The 18874-nt window shown below is 39.3% G+C and overlaps 1 protein-coding gene across 2 annotated transcripts; it reads right to left on the bottom strand.

Annotated features, from left to right (window-relative positions):
• Nucleotides 1-5334: 5334 nt before the first annotated feature.
• LOC114303274 (calcineurin B-like protein 3) lies at nucleotides 5335-18341 on the bottom strand. Of its 2 annotated transcripts, none has more exons than XM_028248398.2 (10): nucleotides 18066-18341; nucleotides 15440-15513; nucleotides 15207-15361; nucleotides 14867-14949; nucleotides 14634-14693; nucleotides 10839-10947; nucleotides 10674-10726; nucleotides 6815-6895; nucleotides 5877-5989; nucleotides 5335-5579 (listed from the first exon to the last, which is right to left on the bottom strand). In XM_028248398.2, exons 3-10 carry the CDS (start codon nucleotides 15328-15330, stop codon nucleotides 5522-5524), a joined length of 681 nt encoding a protein of 226 aa, XP_028104199.1. In that variant the 5' UTR covers nucleotides 15331-15361; nucleotides 15440-15513; nucleotides 18066-18341; the 3' UTR covers nucleotides 5335-5521. The 2 variants fall into 2 exon arrangements, with proteins under 2 accessions (XP_028104199.1, XP_082741012.1); XM_082884886.1 differs by having other exon boundaries at nucleotides 15440-15575; nucleotides 18066-18315.
• Between the last annotated feature and the right edge of the window lie 533 nt (nucleotides 18342-18874).

The following is an 18874-nucleotide window of genomic DNA, read 5'->3' as shown; positions in this document are numbered from 1 at the left end:
GGCCATTGACAGACATATTGGATGCTGGTCTGGTCTAACCATCCAAGGCCCCTTACGGTGCCACAATGCTTTTTCAAAAGAAGCAAGATAGAAGTTTACGCATGTGTGTTGATTACCGAGCTCTCAACAAAGTGACTATAAAGAACAAGTACCCAGTCCTTTTGGTGGCAGACCTATTTGATCGATTGTGCAAGGCCACTTACTTCACAAAATTAAATTTACGTGCTGGCTATTGGCAAGTTTGAGTAGCTAACAGGGATGAGTCAAAGACCACATGTGTTACGAGGTATGGGTCTTTTGAGTTCCTAGTAATGTCGTTTGGGTTAACTAATGCCCCGGCTACATTCTGTATAATCTTATGAATGATGTATTCAATGATTATGTCGATCAGTTTGTTGTTGTTTATTTGGATGATATTGTAATATATAGTGAGTCCCTGGAGGATCACTTGTCCCACCTTCGGATGGTGTTCACTCAGTTACGAGAACACCAGTTGTTTGTCAAGAAAGAAAAATGTGAGTTTGTCCAACGGGAAATTAAATTCTTGGGGCATGTAATTTGGCAAAGGCCTCATAAAGATGGACAATAGAAAAGTGCAAGCGATCATGGATTGACAAGCACCATGCAAAGTGACTGAGTTGCGCTCCTTTTTGGGTTTGGCCAACTATTATAGAAAATTCATTGAGGGATACTCAAAGAAGGTAACACCTTTCACAGATTTGCTCAAAAAAGACAAACCCTGAAAGTGGGATAAAAATTGTCAAGCGGCCTTTGACAAATTGAAAGTGGCTGTTGCAAGTGAACCGGTTTTGCGATTACCTGATTTTGAACTTCCATTCGAATTACATACTGATGCATCTGATAAGGCTATTGGCGGTGTTTTGATGCAAGAGGGGAACCCGGTTGCGTTCGAAAGTCGGAAGTTAAATTATGCTGAGAAGAATTATTCTGCCCATAAAAAGGAAATGATAGTGGTTGTGCATTATCTTCAGACTTGGAGAGTTTACCTACTGGGAACCAAATTCATGGTATTGACAGACAATGTGGCAAATACTTTCTTCAAAACACAAAAGAAGTTGTCTCCAAGGTGGGCCAGATGGCAGGAATTCCTTAAGGAGTATGACTTCGAATGGCGACACAAACCTGAGCACCACAACCAGGTTGCTGACGCTTTGAGCCGGAAGGAAATTGTGGACTACGTTGCTGCAATATCAAACATTGAAACTCAATTGTTGGAAAGAATTCGTGCAAGTGCTGCAATTGATTCTGAATATCAAAGCTAGTTCAGCAAGTGAAAGATTGCATTTTGCGTCGCTATTGGTTGGAAAATGATCTACTGCACGGCAAAGGAGATAGATCATATGTCCCTAGTGTTGGTGGGCTAAGATTAAAGTTGCTTAGAGAAACTCATGATCCGCAATGGGCGGGTCACCCCGGACAACAACGCATGATGGTTTTTCTGTCTCGTTCCTATTGTTGGCCAAAAATGAAGGAAGATGTAGAAGCCTATGTCAAAACTTGCCTAGTGTGCCAACTGGACAAGACAGAGAGAAAAAAGGCAGCTGGACTGCTACAACCGTTGCCTATTCCAACTAGGGATGGCAATTTGAAACCGGCCCAATGGGGACCCGACTCCCCGACCCCGAATTGAGCAGGTTTTCCCCGAAAAATAACCCTGACGGGACGGGGCTGGTATTTAAAAATTAATCCTCGAACAGATTCGGACCGGGGATGGGGATAAGTGTCTCAGCCCCGTACCCGACCCGTCCCCGTCCCCGTCCCCGTCCCCGTCCCCGTCCCCGTTCCCCGGCCCGGTTTATCCCCGATGTTAAATTACTATTTTACCCCTATAATATTAATAATATTATAAACCAAACCAAGTCTCACATATTGCCCATTGAGTGCTGAGTTATAATATTATATATATAATAATATAAACCAAACCAGTGATAACTGAGTTATAATATTATATATATAATAATATAAACCAACCCAGGTCTCACACTCACTCTCATTTATGTCTTCCTCACAGCCGTGTCTCTCTCTACCTCATTGACTTCTCTCTCTCTCTCTCAGATAAACAACCACCGCGTCTCTCATCCACTGCTCTTCTCGACATCGTCGACCACCACCGCCGTCCAGCTCGCACCACCACCGCATCTCTCAACCACTGCTCTCCTCGACATCGCTGACCACCACCGTCGTCCAGCTCGCACCACCACCACCATAACCGTGTCTCTCATCTAGATCTTTTTTTTCTTTTTCTTTTTTTCAGATTTGTTTCAAATCTGTCTTAGATTTGTTTCACAAATCTCAGATCTGTCTCTGATGTTGTTGTTGTTGATGATGAATTGTTGTATTTTTTTTTTTTTTTGGCCGGGAAATGTTCGGGGTCGGGGAAATCCGATCCCCGTTAGGGGGCGGGGGCGGGGGCGGGGGCGGGAGAAGTGATATGTTCCCCGTCGGGGATTGGGGCCGAGGCCGGGAGAAATTCGGCCATCGGGGATCGAGGACGGGGAGTGTGATCCCTGGCCCCGCCCCGTTGCCATTCCTAATTCCAACGAAGCCATGGGTGTCTGTTTCCATAGACTTCATATCCGGGTTGCCAAAAGTGAACGGTATGCGTTCTGTTATGGTTGTTGTTGATCGTTTCTCTAAATATGCTGTGTTTATCCCTGCCTCTCATGCTTGTCCTGCCGATGTTACGGCAGACCTATTTTATAGTATGTGGTGAAATACCTTGGTTTGCCTGAGGATATTGTTAGTGACAGGGATACCCGATTTACGGGACGGTTTTAAACTACGCTATTTAACTTGATGGGATCCGAATTAAAGTTTTCTACAGCAAATCATCCTCAGACGGATGAACAGACCGAGAGAATAAATGCTTTGCTGGAAGAATACCTTCGACATTATGTGACTGCAAGTTAGAGGAATTGAATTGACCTACTGGATAGCGCCCAGTTTTGTTATAATCTGCATCAGTCATCTGCCACAGGCATGAGTCCATTTAAATTAGCCACGGGGCAACAGCCCCTTACTCCGCATGAAGTGGCATAGACTGGCTCAGGGGGTAGATGTCCCGCAGCATACCGATTTGCAAGAGCTAAACAAGACATGCTGGATGAAGCACAAGATAGTTTGGCCAAAGCAAGCAAACGGATAAAAAAGTATGCTGACAAATGGCAGAGACCATTGGAATTCAAAGTAGGAGATAAGGTGTTGCTGAAGCTTACTCCACAGATTTGGAAAATGATAAGTAGTAAACAGCGTATCGAGGCCTAATTCTAAAGTTTGATGGACCCTTTGAAATTCTAAAACGTGTGGGAAATGTTACTTACTAGCTGAAATTGCCTGACCGATTAAAGACACACCCAACAATCTATGTTAGTTTCCTGAAACCTTATCATGAGAATCAGGCTAACATAACACAGACGCAAGTCCAACGCAAGCCCTCCAATGATTAGAAAACAGTTTGACAAAGAAGTGGAACAGATTCTGGACCACAAGACAGAGGGGCAAAGCAAGAAAAATCGAAGAACTCATTACTTGGTTAAGTGGCAGGGTTCTCCTGAAGCGAATGCAAGTTGGGAAAAGGATGTAACTCTATGGCAGTTTGAGAAACAAATTACAGACTACTTAGAGGCTTTACTGACGAGGACATCGGCTTCTTCTGGTGGGAGTGGTTTGGTAGCACCTTAAGACTTGGACACTCAGCTTGGCATGTGGTGGCACTTTGCACCTATTTCAAGGTCCAAGTCAGGCATGAGGGAGGCATGCCTAAGTCAAGGTAACAATGTGGCAGTGGCAATGCCACCAGACCCAAAGGTGAGTAATGTTTCATGCAGGAAAATGAACGGCTATACTTAGCCCGAATGCTGCTAGCAGCATAGACTTGTTGGGTCAAACAGATCAGTGGGCATGACACTTTATGGCAGACCAAGACTTACAATTTCATGGGTTAAACTCAGGAGGGTTCAAAAGGCTGAAATGGATAGGCAGTTCATAGCAGTTCCTTGGCATGATGCAAAGCTGACAGACAGGGCAGTTTATCGCAATTATGCTTGCAAAAAGTCATGACAAAGCCTGCTAGAATTAAGGAACTGCTCCAAGACAGTTCCAGGTAGTTTCCAGCAGTTACAATCTGTAGCAGCCTTGTTGGTTTGAATTTGCCCTAGCAGTTGGGGGTGTCAACTACTTATAACTGATTTGTAAAATACCTATAAATGTTAAGGCATAGAGGGATTTAGACAGATTATATTATCTGTACAAATACTCATGAATCTTTGTATTATTTGGTGATAATAAAGGTTGGAAACGGTTTCTGTAATCTACTTATGTATGCTTGCTTGCTTGCTTACAAAACTCATAGTGGGTAATTCGTGCATGCTTGGCTGAGACTAAGTACTGTAACTTAGTGCCATTACAGGTTGGAAATTTAAAACGAAAATTGATCCAGTAACAATTGGTATAGACTTTAGTCCGAAATAAAAAGAGAAACATTTACCTAAATTCACCCTTATCAATTTCATTAAAACAATGAAATGTTTTTTTTATCCCTTGTGTATTTCCTTTCCATAAATGATTTTTATCTTACATTGTTAAAGATTAGAACGATAGAAATAAATAATTTCTTTTAGCATTACGCCAAACATATTTGTTAGTAATGAGAAATACATATTTGTTGCATGACCACTCACTCTTAATTACAAGTTGATTTTTAAAGATGGATTTTCACCCTTTATTTGTAAGCACTCAATAAAGAAAGTACTCAATTTTGGACTATTTTAAAAAGATGATTAAAAGGTATTTTTTGATTAAAAGTTGTTTTTTGTGAGAGAATGAAGTGTGTTATAATTTAGGAAGTGGATTACAACTCACTTCCCAAAAGACCTCTTAGAAAGGAGAGCTACAACAGATTTGTACATGTACCAGGAAAAATGGGGGTATATTTTTTTTTATTAATAATAAAATAAATACATATAGTAAAGAATGTATAACTATTTTAAAATTTGTAAAATGAAGCTCTCTACGTCACTCATTAACAACTAAACAAAAACAAAACAAAACAAAACAAAACAAAAATTGAAAACTGCTTTATGAGAAATGCTAGAATAATAGTTTTTTACCATGTTCATACGTTTAATGACATTAAATTGGGATTCATTATTTTCAACTAGTGTGTGTGTGTGATTTGTGTATGTATGGATGCATCCCAATTCCATTTGTATGAGACAGATATTGTTCATGCTATGGAACAAATAAAGCGACTACTGCAGTAGCAAGTTGAATGAAAATAACATTTACAGAAATCAAAACATAAACAACAATCAATTTTGGTAAAAACGAATGCCACCATTGATAATATAATAATAAATACACACACACAACCAGCAATCTTTGTGAAGATAATAAACAAATAAAATGCCAAAGCTTTTGTCCTGGTCTATATTACATGTGGGAAGACTGCATTTTTTTAAAACCAACAATAACAAACTCACAACCTAAATGCAGATCTGGATCAGGTATCCTCGACCCGTGAATGAAATACGAAGCTTGGGAATGTAGTGGTGATGTCCCTGTTCAAGAAAATTAAACCTCAGCAGTATAGCACTTAAAGTAAATTGTAATGGCTAATTGCATATACTTGTCCAAACAGAAGATCTAAACAATGCTGAAAGGATAACTTGGATCGGGCATAATACAGAAATGCATGCATGCATCTCCTGTATCCTGATGTAAACACTACTAAAGATCCTAATGTCTCAAGAAGTACACAGATTTTTTAGAGTAGTGCTCAAGGACCTCTGTTATGATATAAATACTAATTTGGTGCGAAGATACTAATAAGAATTGGAGAAAAGAAAGTAGCTTACTTGAGGTACTGGAGGGTCATATTCTTCAAAAGGGATGGATGTCGCAGTACAAGACTTCTCCACTCTTCCTTGTCAATCTTCCCATCATGTTTCGTATCAGCTTCCTCAAAGGTCTGAAAAATTGCCCAAAACATAATAAAAAAATTTCATGTGATTCCTCCGAGATGCAAATAACAAACTATCATGTCTATGTCAAAACTCCCCGTCCAACACCATTTTAACTAAAGAATACGAAGCTTGATACAAGAGATCAAATACCGTTACTGTCTTTGCAAATCATTTACGTCAACTTAAGTTTCGCGTGTCAACAATTATCGCTTTATAATGATTCAAAGTAGCCAAAATACTGCTTTTCGCTAAGTTGTCAAATAGGATCTACAAGAAACTTTGATAAGTCAAGTAAGTTAAAATTGTATGGCTGAAGAAACATCAGTAGATCTGTAAGTACCTATAACTTCATCTCCAGTCTCTTAATACTGTGGGCAATAGGTTCGGAAGTTGAAATTAAATATCAGAAACTAGCACCCTCTTTTGCTGCATGGCTCATATTTGACTATTCGTATTATTGACATTGGTAGACATAAAAGTTATTTGACTAGTGTCAGAGGTCTGTTTATGTGGAATCGCTGATCGGAAAGCCATGGAAGATTCAATGAACAATTTGATGCTAATGTTGGTTGAACAAGGGAAATGCAACAGAATAATAGAGTGTAACAAAATAAATTTGCTTCCATAGAATACAGCCAATAGGAAAATAAAAATCCCCCCTCCCCAACCCCACCCACCGCCCAAATAATAATAATAATACGAATAACAAAGGTAAAAAATGCCAACAATCCATGAAAAACAAGGCACAGACAAATTACACATTGGATACGAATGCCTCGAGGTATTCAAATCATACATGACAAGTAATTAACTCAGGTTGAGGGGAGTACCTTGTCGATGATACTCTCTATAACATCATCTGAAAGGTTCATACCAGATTCAGCAAGAGTCGCCACTACCATTTGCTTCACCTGCATTGTGGAAGTTAATTAAAATCTCAAACAATGAACAAAAATTTATTAGATATAAAAGACAAACAACATAACATTACCACATGTTAACTCTTTCTTATTGGAGTCTAAACCTAAGAAGAAACCAGAAACTCACTATACCAGATGCGTTAAGTACCATCTAATATTTGGCCATCTTATTACACTAAACAAAAGTAACGGTATTGCATATGCACTGAATTATAATTGCGTTCCTATTGGATTAGCTTGGGCAAGAATTGTTCTAAAACAGAGAACCAATAACTTAAAACTTGAGAGTGATGTATACATCTACCATGTCGCTCAAAAGAATTTTCCAAATGTATAGCCTACACCCACTGAAGGTCCATAATGGTAACATGAAACTTGGGAACTATTGTTCTAGTAGGAATCAAAATTGTTAGGTTAATTAACCTTATTTAATGTTTTTCAACGTAATTCACTAAACAAAGCAACAGAACAATAGAGCAGTTTTCCTCTACTGAGGCAATAATTAAAATTGAGTTTTCCTAGTTTAAATATTGTTAGAATTTCCCATCTTTACCTTCACCTACTCCACTACACACTCCACTTCACCTACCTCCACTTCACCACACACTCCACTTCACCTAACCCACTATCACCTCCGCTACACCTACTACCACATTTTCTTCTATATATAGATTGTATAGGAATTGTAATCAATCAATCTAGTAACAACATCAATCAATAATACATAAATTCTTACATGGTATCAGAGCAAGGTTAAAGATCTTGGTGTTCTTCGCCTTCCGGCGGGCGGCAACCTTGCCTTGACCGCCCGCCGGATCTCAACCAATTCAAACCTCCCTCTCTCTCTCGGCACCTCACTGAAACACACTACCATGATCATCACTCAATCAATTCACAGACCCACCCATCAGCGTCACCGAGTCGGCAACAGTAGCTTCGGCAGCTACCCTTCTTCCATCATCATCGCCCAGCTATGGTGGTGATGGCCAACCTCCTTTTCTTCTTCATTTTTCACTGCTAAAGGGTCTTTAGCAGTTATTGCCATCGCTCCGTGGTCTTTAGCAGTTACTGTCTTGTTTGTGTGTGTTGTGGGCGTGGTAACGGTGGACTCGGATTTGAATGAGTTCTGAGTTTCTTTCTAGCAGTGGCCCGTCTAGCAGAAGGGTGGGACTAACAGCGGGTTGCTTCTTCTTCGTCTTCTTTTGTGGTCTGATCTCGCTATCTTGTGCCGGTAGGTTGCCTGTTTCCAGGCAGAAGCTTGAGGTCCAGAAGCACTTAAACCACTTGAACAGGATGACAAGTTCGGTGTCTTCCTTGTTGTACCTCCACTGTGTTCAAGTTCCAGTGCAAACACATAATCATCATGCTGCCCCTCCACCATCCTCTAAATTAATAATTCTCCACACTCACAAGTTGTCCCATTTGTTTTTTTATTATTATTATTCTTATTATTATTATATTTTTTTTTTCGAAAGAGCGCATTACACCGCACCAGCTTTTCTCTCCACCAGGCCAAACCTTTTTAATATTTTTCCTCCACCTCTTCATCCATGTGCTGTTGCCTCAGACATTTCGATATATAATATATATATATATACTAGATATATAATATAGTATTAAATATATATACTCGATATATAATAGATCTATATATATATTAGATATCTCATATATCTACCAGCTACTCTTTCGGGTTTTGCGAAACCACTTCAAAAAAAAAAATAAATAATAATAATAATAATAATAATAAAATAAAAAATACAAAAAAAAATAAAAATAAATAAATAACATAAAAAAAAATACAAAAAAAAAAAAAAAAACAAAAAAAAAAACAAAAACATCATCATCTCTCCTCCGTTTGCTTTCAAACTCCATTATTTTTATTTATTTTCTCCAAACCACTTTCCTTATTTTTCCCATCTTTCCTTTTTTATTTCAATTATATTTTTATTATTTCTTTCTTTATTTTTCTTTCACATTATTTTTAATCTTTTTTTCAATTCCATTCATACCATATAGCTTTGCACACCAAACCATATTTTATTCATCTCAGGGATCAACCCCGATCCACATTTTACAAAAAAAAAAAAAAAAAAAAAAAAAAAAAAAAAAACAACAGCTTTGTTTTCTTTTCTGCAGACGGCCACCCACCGACCTACTCTGCCGCCGATCTCTTCTTCTTGCCTCCGTCCTGGACGGCCCTTGACGGTGTTGCCTCCGTGTTTCCCGCTCCACTGGGCACGATCACTCCACCATACTCCTCCACTGCAGCATATGGCGGCCCTCCAAATCGGAACATCACGGTGGCCTTCCGCTTCAGCTCCTTATTTTCTGCTTTCAGCACACTGATCTCTGCTCGCGCATCCTTATACATGCGTTGGAGCAGAGCCAGCTGGGAGTTTAAATGCTGCACCTCATTTGTCCTACTCTGCAGCCGGTTCGACAAATTTGTGACCGCCGTCATGGTTTCCACGCATGACTTCAGAGTATACTGATTGGCCTCCACATCCGACTGCACTGCCATTCTTTGCTCCACCGACCGCATCGGAAAGTTCAACGGAGCAAACTCCGGGGCGCTTGGTTGAGTTTCCAGTGCCACCGCACCAGTTCTCTCTCTCGTTGACTCGTTGAGGTCGGGAAAGAGGGTGAGCAGTCCACGGGAAGACGAAGACGAAGCCATTTTCTGGGCAACAGAGTGTTATCCAGAATCTCTCTCAGAAATCTCTCTCAGAATATCTCTCACAGGTGTTTTTGCCTCAGCCTCAGCCTCTGTCTTATAGCCGAGGCAGCCACGCGCATCGCGCACCTCTTGACGCCCGACAAACTGGCACGCCTTTTCATGGCACATCTTTTGATAAAGTGGGCGCGCCTTTTGAGGGCGCGACTTTTGAGGGCTCACTATATATATCCATATATCTATATATTTGGGCAGCCTATATACACCATCATACAGTGTATTTTTTAGGGGTCCGACAAGACTCTGTAAACTGTCCCGACATTGATTCCGGTTAGCTCCTTTATGGGTCCGACAAGACTCTGTAAACTGTCCCGACATTGATTCCGGTTAGCTCCTTTATGGGTCCGACAAGACTCTGTAAACTGTCCCGACATTGATTCCGGTTAGTTTCTACAAGGGTCCAGCAAGACTCCGTAAACTGTCACAACATTGTCTTCTACAACGGTCCGACATGACCCCATAAACTGTCTTCTACAACGGTCCGACATAACCCCATAAACTGTCTTCTACATTGGTCTGACACCACCATACAGTGTCCTCTACAACGTTATGACACCCCATACAGTGTCTTCACCAACGGTCTGACACGACCATACCGTGTCTCCTATCCTTTTTTATTTTTATGTATTTTCTTGTTTTGTTACTCTCTCCAAACTCAAGTTGGTTAGTTTCTCTCCTCCTTGAGTTTGCGGGGGGCTGTTAGAATTTCCCATCTTTACCTTCACCTACTCCACTACACACTCCACTTCACCTACCTTCACTTCACCACACACTCCACTTCACCTAACCCACTATCACCTCCACTACACCTACTACCACATTTTCTTCTATATATAGATTGTATAGGAATTGTAATCAATCAATCTAGTAACAACATCAATCAATAATACATAAATTCTTATAAATAAATAAATAAAACCAATCCAGAACAAGACCTGTGTAAAATAGAACTAAGGGTAGCTCATCACTGATCATCACAGAATGGCAAGTCGCAGTTTAACTCAAACAGATCATGCTAAAACAATTAATTACCTCTTGCCTTTCAATGAAACCTTGCTGCTTGAGATCGTACAGTTGGAACGAAACTGCAACATGGGAGTATTGGTGTAATGAAAAAATAAACTAGGAATACAGGTAGATGAGCAGATAAAATAATAATTCCCATCATCATAGAAATACAGCGTTGTTTTAGCATACACTCAATCTTATCATCAATAGGGGCATTTGGATGAAATACAGAGAGTGCACGAGCAAACTCTTCAAAGCCTAGGATGCCATTATGTTTTGTGTCAAACAAGTCAAATACCTGCAATTAGTAAAAAAGGGGAAGAGATTAGGATAAGAAAATTTAGCATATTTATTCTGAAATATTTAAAACAAGATAGCAATACAATGACGAGTGAATCAACATAATTCACTTTTCAACACAGACTAGTTACACGAATATTTCTAAAATCCCCAGTCTGCAGCTCCCAAAACATGTGCAAATGAATACATGCACATAAACATACGGTGAATAATGCTATATGCACCGATTAGTGTACTAATTAGTATACCGATTGATGATGTGACATAATTTAAGAGGTTTTTGGTATTTGTAATGTGATTAATGAGTGGCGTCAATAATAATGTCATAACTAATATTGGAACACTAGTTAGTACATGTTGAATTTTAATGTATAAAGAGAATTGTATTATTGATTGATGTATATTGATGACTGATATGTTGATATTTATTACAATGATTCATGATTCCTATATATAGAAGAGGGTGAGTGTGTAGTAGGTAAGGAGTAGGTGAAGTGGAGGTGGTAGTGGTGTAGTGGGTTAGGTATAGTGGAGTAGGTGAGGTGGTAGTGGTGTAGTGGGTTAGGTTTAGTGGAGTAGGTTTAAGTGGGTGAAGTAGGTGGAGAGTAGGTGGATTTTAACAGCCCCCGCAAACTCAAGGGGGATAGGAACTAACCAACTTGAGTTTGGAGAGAGTAACAAAACAAGAAAATACATAAAAAGAGGATAGGAGACACTGTATGGTCGTGTCAGACCATTGGTGAAGACACTGGATGGTGGTGTCATAACGTTGTAGAGGACACTGTATGGGGGTGTCATAACGTTGTAGAGGACACTGTATGGTGGTGTCATAACGTTGTAGAGGACACTGGATGACGGTGTCAGACCGATGTAGAAGACAGTTTATGGGGTCATGTTGGACCATTGTAGCAGACAATGTTGTGACAGTTGTTGTGACAGTTTACGGAGTCTTGCTGGACCCTTGTAGAAACTAACCGGAATCAATGTCGGGACAGTTTACAGAGTCTTGTCGGACCCTTGTAGAAACTAACCGGAATCTATGTCGGGACAGTTTATAGAGTCTTGTCGGACCCCTAAAAAGTCGCACCCTCAAAAGGTGTGCCCAATCGGTCAAAAAAGGCGTGCCATCAAAAAGCGTGCCCAATTCATCAAAAGGCGTGCCATCAAAAGGTGTGCCATCAAAAGGTGTGTCCGATAGGATGGCGAGGCACGTGAGTGCCTTGGCTGGCGCGCCCGTTTGTCGTCTGGCGTCAAGTGGCGCGCGATACGCGTGGCTGCCTCGGCTATTTAACCAAGACGGAGGCTGAGGCTGAGGCAGAAGCTGAGACAGAAAAAACTGAGAGAAACCTCTGAAAAATTCTTCCTCTGCTGAGAGAGAAACTCTGTAATACGCTGTAACATTCTGTTGCCCAGAAAATGGCTTCGTCTTCCCGTGGGCTGCTCACTCTCTTTCCCGACCTCAATGAGTCAACAAGAGAGAGAACTGGGGCGGTGGCCAGTGAACCTCAACCAAACACCTCTGTGTTTGCTCCGTTGAACTTTCCGATGCGGTCGGTGGAGCAAAAAATGGCGGTGCAAACTGATATTGAGGCCAATCAGTATACTCTGAAGTCATGTGTGGAAACCATGACTGCGGTCACAAACTTGTCGCACCGGCTGCAGGACAAATGAGGTGCAACAGTTAAACTCCCAGCTGGCTCTGCTCCAACGCATGTATAAGGATGCGCGAGCAGAGATAAGTGTGCTAAAGGCAGAAAACAAGGAGCTGAAGTGGAAGGCTACCGTTATGTTTCGATTTGGAGGTCCGCCATATGCTGCAGTGGAGGAGTATGGGGGAGTAAACGTGCTCGGTGGCGTGGAAAACACAGAGGCAGCACCGGCAAGGGCCGCCCAGGACGGAGGCAAAAAGAAGAGACCGGCGGCAGAGTAGTGGAAGTGAGGTCTGTGGGTGGCCGTCTGCAGAAAAGAAAACAAATCTGTGGGTGTTGTGTTTTTGGTTTTTTTTTTTTTTTTTTTTTTTTTGTGTGTAAAATAGTGATCGGGGTTGATCCCTGAAATGAATAAAATATGGTTTGGTGTGCAAAGCTATATATATTTTTTATATTTTTGTTTTTGTTGTTTTTGTTTTTGTTTTTGTTTTTTTTTTTTTTTTTGTGTATTGTGAAAAAGGGAACACAAAAAAGATAAGAGAAATAAATAAAAATTCTATTTTGTGGTGAGGGAGTCGGTGAGGGAGGTGTAAAAGGTGATTAAAAGAAATAAATAAAGAAAGTTTAATAAAATATGAGTGAGTGGGTATTCAATCCTGCCAAAAGGAAGAGAGAGAGAGATGGGGTGTCTTGATTGCCTCAGATCAGTTCATGGATTAAAATATGAGTGAGTGGGTGTATGGTGATAGTGGAATAAAATATGAGTGAGTGGGTCTTCAAGTCTGCCAAAAGGAAGATGCTTATCACAGAGCATTATTGATTGCACCAGACAATAACAAGATGTGCAATTTGGGTATTTGCTTGATGAAGCAAGGGAGAATTGCCGAAGCGAAGGAGACTCTTCGGAGAGTAAAACCAGCAGCCATGGATGGCCCAAGAGGTGTGGACTCCCACCTCAAGGCCTATGAGAGGGCACAGCAAATGCTTCGAGATTTGGAGTCTGAAATGATGAATAAGAGCGGTGGAGATAGAGAGATGTGATGGAGGCTTTTCGTCTTCTGGAAGTTGCATTGCAACAGTCTGCAACAGATCACTCCACTGGAACCATTGGTATGGATCTCATTACAACTGGGGTCTCTGCAAGTGAAAGGATGAGAAGGGAAAATCTGTTATCCGCAACTCGCAACATAAGTATGGAAAAGATGCAGATTGGAGGGGCCTCTACTCGGTTCTTGGAGTTACTGGAAGAGTTGGCGTCAATTCGAGCTAGCAGTGGTTTGAGTTGCTGCAGTGGTTATTGGCGGTGATTGGAGAGGAGGTATGTGTTGAGGTCCGGCGGGCGGCCAAGGCGAGACTGCCGCCCGCCGGTGAAGCAAAATTACTAGCTTCTTAACCTTGCTCTGATACCATGTTGAATTTTAATGTATAAAAAGAATTGTATTATTGATTGATGTATATTGATGACTGATATGTTGATATTTATTACAATGATTCATGATTCCTATATATAGAAGAGGGTGAGTGTGTAGTAGGTAAGGAGTAGGTGAAGTGGAGATGGTAGTGGTGTAGTGGGTTAGTGGGTTAGGTTTAGTGGAGTAGGTTTAAGTGGGTGAAGTAGGTGGAGAGTAGGTGGATTTTAACAGTACACTAATTGACACATGTAGTACCACCATATGTGCTTGTACCTATATATACATATGTATGGACACTTTTTATTACACACACACATACAAAAAAAAAAAAAAAAAAAAAAAACGCTCAATTAGTACACATTAATGTGTGTGGGAGGAGAAAGATTGGGTACACACCTAACCTTTGGCATAGTATACAAAGTGGTTGCCCCGTGACTTAAACCCATAACCTCAAGGTTAGTAGGCCAAGATTTTTACCATTGAACCAATGGTCACCCCTACACTTTTTATTACACAGTGATCCAAAAATCTCAGGCAAAAAGACTGGCGCAGTTAAAACAATTCTATCGAGAGAATGTCCAGCTAAGGTGAACTTTAGCAAGAGCAACAAGTTGATAAAGTACCCGATCAGCAAATAAGCTCTCCTTTTTGTTTGTCTTAAATAATGCCAGTTGAAACTCTTCCTGCAGTATAATATAGAATTATAGCATTCAACAGTTAGATTTTGGAGAGGTAACAACATATCTGTACAGAGAAAACACAAATAATAGCAGAAAATTCAAGCATTATTGCAGTACTACAATGATATTTCATTTTGAAATGTAATTAAAATAATGCAACAATGATATAGATGAACCTTGTTGATCAGCCCGTCATCGATTACTGCGCTGCTAATCTTTTTAAATAGCTCATAAAGTGCCTCTATTTCACTTACACTAACTGCATCCAAATAGCAAGTCATGTTCAGTAGAATGGTTAAGTTGCTATTTCATTACAGAAAATAAAAGGATAAGTAATTAGCATCAATACGTCACAGAGCTAGTTGGATCATATTAATTAATTGTGTTACATTGTGAAGTGCTCAAAACCACACTTAATAGGTAAACTCAGACAATATATGATCCTCACAACAATTTTCATTTTCAAAATTCCAAAGAATAAATACAAAGTCAAGACAGTAAGGACCAGTGGCATACACACTGTCTCCCTTGCAAGAACTTCAGGATCTTCAAGGTCTCTGGATTGTCTATACAAATCAAGATCACAGCAGCGAAGTAGGGAAGCACACAAATGCTTAACCCCTTCTAAGCACTGCAACATGGTAAATCTTGCACGTCAAAACACTCCATACCTGTTCAAAAGAAAGTGTGAAAACATTTTTTGTAGCTAATTCCATGCAAAAGAGGATCGTTTATGGAATAAAACTAACCTTTTGACCATTTCCTGTTACTGACACTGGTACCCAAATGCAAAGGATTGTGAGACTGATGCACTTTCCTATATCTGTGAGGTAGAAATGAAATTAAAATGTCCATTACTACCTGAATGTATAGATATACACATACCTACACAAACATTTACAAATGAGAACTTAAATTTTGAACACACACACACACAAAAAGAAAAAAAAAGAGGGATATCCAATATTCAAGAGAATGGATATCCAATATTCAAGAGAATGTAAACGAGATCCAATTTTTTTCCCTATCAAGTGAACAAAAACAAATATTTGATCATTGCTGAATTGATGTTGCATATAACCACATAAATACAAGTCCATGGAAAATAGCATACGTCTGAATACAAGATTTATATAAACAAAAGAAGAAGACTAAGAATGACAAACTGTCAAATTGACAATTGACAATAGAAAATAATGAAATGAAAATAAAACATATTTCCCATAGAATGCACTTTGATAATTTTTAAAGGTTCACAAATTACCTTTGCATGAATAATCTTTCATGTAGTAATTGTAACATGTATTGGCCAAACACTACAGCATTGGAATTATAAGAAGAACTCAACAGATAAACTCTTTCCAGAAGTTAATAATGCACATCAGCTTGCATGTTTGTTGAGCTGCAGAAAGTATATTGTACGAAATGGTTGATGTGGTAAGAAGCCTTCACTTGATGGTAGAATAGAGCAACTCGAGATGAAAAGTCAGAGAGGAGCATCAACACACTATGCTGTAAAGGAGGGTCCTATAGAGTAGTGCGGACGCAATTATTGTGGTCTAATTTTCGCCATGTACATAGAACGATGTCAAAAGTTACACAATTCATTTTGAACTACTTCAGTTAAGGATCCATGAGAAAAAAGTTGGGAATTACATGAATTTCAGCAATGATTCCAAATGAGTTTTTCCCATGATTATATTTAATGATGCCATCAAGGAATGTTCAAACCAGAATCTGGGATGAGCTTTAGTCATTCCAGAAGTGGGATTGCTACGTGGGAGCTAACAGGGGTTTGAGTGAGTTTAAAACCACGAAGCAGCAGATACTAGGCGAGACCTCAAGTATGGCATCCACATTGTTTCTCTGTCTGGTATGAAGGATAGAAAAATGAAAGAAAGGAAGATCAGGTAGGATGGATGGGAATAGACAGAGTATCCCTAGGAATGGAAGCTGTATATTTCAGCTTTTGTTTGGTTTAATAAGTGGGTACATGTGGATCTCCAAATGACGCACCCAAGGGTTAGCTCCAAATGACAAAGGCACAAGACAAGCGGATCTCCATCACTAAGCTTCTGTCACAAATCTCCCATCACCAATCTGCTCCCCACTTGTCCATAAGAGATTTGCCAAAGGACTTCACCAAACCAGGCTGAGAGCCGGGCCTGAATTCTCGCACAGGACCATTGGAAGAAAGAGAGGTACAAACACACCTTCAACTTGTGATTCTCCGAGGAACATATCATACCTATTTCTGGGGGCACTATGATATGATGTCCATTGGTTTAGCATACCTACCACTACAGGCACACCATGAAACAACTCCCAAAGTTTGACTTCAGGAGCAGTGATTAGTCCATACATCAGGATTGTCAAACCAAGGGGATTACGTTAACTATCCTTATAGAGTTGGCCCCCATCGTTCAACTTTCCTGTATAAGGAGACCTCTCTATGCATAAACATCAAGCCTTCTCCAATCCCCTTCAGCAAGATCATAAGAATCTCCATCGCCAATCTCTCTCTCTTTCTATATATATATACACACGCACTAGGGTTTCCTTGGATTACGTTAACTATCCTTACAGAGTTGGCCCCCATCGTTCAACTTTCCTATATAAGGAGACCTCTCTATGCATAAACGTCAAGCCTTCTCCAATCCCCTTCAGCAAGATCATAAGAATCTCCATTGCCAATCTCTCTCTCTCTCTCTCTATATATATATACACTAGGGTTTCCTTGGCTCTCTCTCGTCCGCCTCTGGTGGTCCCATGCCAATTGTGTGCCTACCATCTTCCAAGATATCGAGGAAAGAAGAAAGGATGAAAGATTTCACTGCTATGCCTTTACATTGTATCTAAATTGTATCTATTACACAAAAATTATGCGATCTCCAGTCCAGTATACTAATTTTTTTAACAGAGAACATTCCAATATAAACCCAGAGTGCATAACGAAGACATATAATCTGATTGAAAACAACTCCATCCAGATATGTAACTGCTTAATTACACAAACACCAATCAATTTGATATTGAATTCGTTCTAAAACCTAACCTAGCGATTCCTAAAACCGAAATAAACAACAAATACACAAAGCTAAACCGCATCCTAATGGAAACAAAGATCCCTACCGAGAGAACCGACTCTGAAACCCAATCGTTTGATTCGAGAAATTGGACGATTTGATGAGCAATTAAACAAATCTTCGAGCGTTTCGGTTCGAAACGAATGAAGATGATTATGCTACAGATCTATCAATAAAAATCTGAATATGCGAATGATTCAATCAGATGATATATACATATACTGATATATACACACAAACACATAAAAAAATATATCAATCGGTTTGGAGATTTGGATGCAAAGCAAACCTTTAGAAGAAACCAAAGAGCTTAGATTGATTTCAGATTCTGCAATGTCCGCTGGTTGTGCTATTTTTTATCTGGTCGAGAAGAGAAAATTCTGTCTCTCTCTATACACCTGATGATTGTAAGGGAGGGAGAGAGGGGGAGTGCCGAGTGATAGTTATACGAGAAGGGGACCTCTCTCATGGGTGTGTACATCAACCGTATAACGTGGGCGTTTGAGAAGAAGTTATTTGAGGAGACAATTGTAGTTTTTGGTTATTTTTAGTCTTCTTTTGGCATGTTAAGTTTGGAGCTTTTTGGTTGTTTTAATTTAAAAAAATAAAATAAATTTTTTTATTTTAATAAAATAAAATATCACATTTAATTTATAATTATTATATTTTTTTCTTATAAAAAAGTCAAAGAAGGTAAAAGCTCTTTCTAAACAAGAATTTTCAGGTTAAAATAGTTAAAAAAAATCAAAAAACTAACTCACTTCTTAAACGAACTCTTAGTAGGTTAATTTTTTTGTATTTAAAAAGATGATTGAATTTTTTTTAGTTGGATGTGATATTTATGAGATAAACTATTTTAATATTTGAACCCTTATGGATTTGATGTAATATTTTATCTTATTAACTATTTTAATTTATTTTATTTTTTTATAAATTTTAACCAAAAAAATAACCCAAACCCAATTTGCTAAACACCCGTTATCTCCGCCTATGCTTACTCCTTTTTTTTCTTTTTCTTTTTCTTTTTTAATATTAAATTTGAATAAAAATTTTATTTAGTATTCAACGTTTCAACAAAATTTGGGATGTTATTAAACT

Source organism: Camellia sinensis, chromosome 8, assembly GCF_055761805.1.
Source record: "Camellia sinensis isolate YWXY chromosome 8, ASM5576180v1, whole genome shotgun sequence".
NCBI classification, from domain to species: Eukaryota; Viridiplantae; Streptophyta; class Magnoliopsida; order Ericales; family Theaceae; genus Camellia; species Camellia sinensis.
Note: the sequence above shows the minus strand (reverse complement) of the source record. Positions and strands in the feature narration are given on the sequence as shown.

Bases quoted from the DNA above. Each gene is read 5' to 3' on its own strand.
- LOC114303274 (XM_028248398.2), bottom strand. From the start codon at position 15,330: ATGTTGCAGTGCTTAGAAGGGGTTAAGCATTTGTGTGCTTCCCTACTT. The intron at 14,694-14,866 runs GTTCATCTATAT...ATTATACTGCAG, and splicing joins ATGACGGGCTGATCAACAAG to GAAGAGTTTCAACTGGCATT. The intron at 5,580-5,876 runs GTAAGCTACTTT...TTTCTTGAACAG, and splicing joins ATGACCCTCCAGTACCTCAA to GGACATCACCACTACATTCC.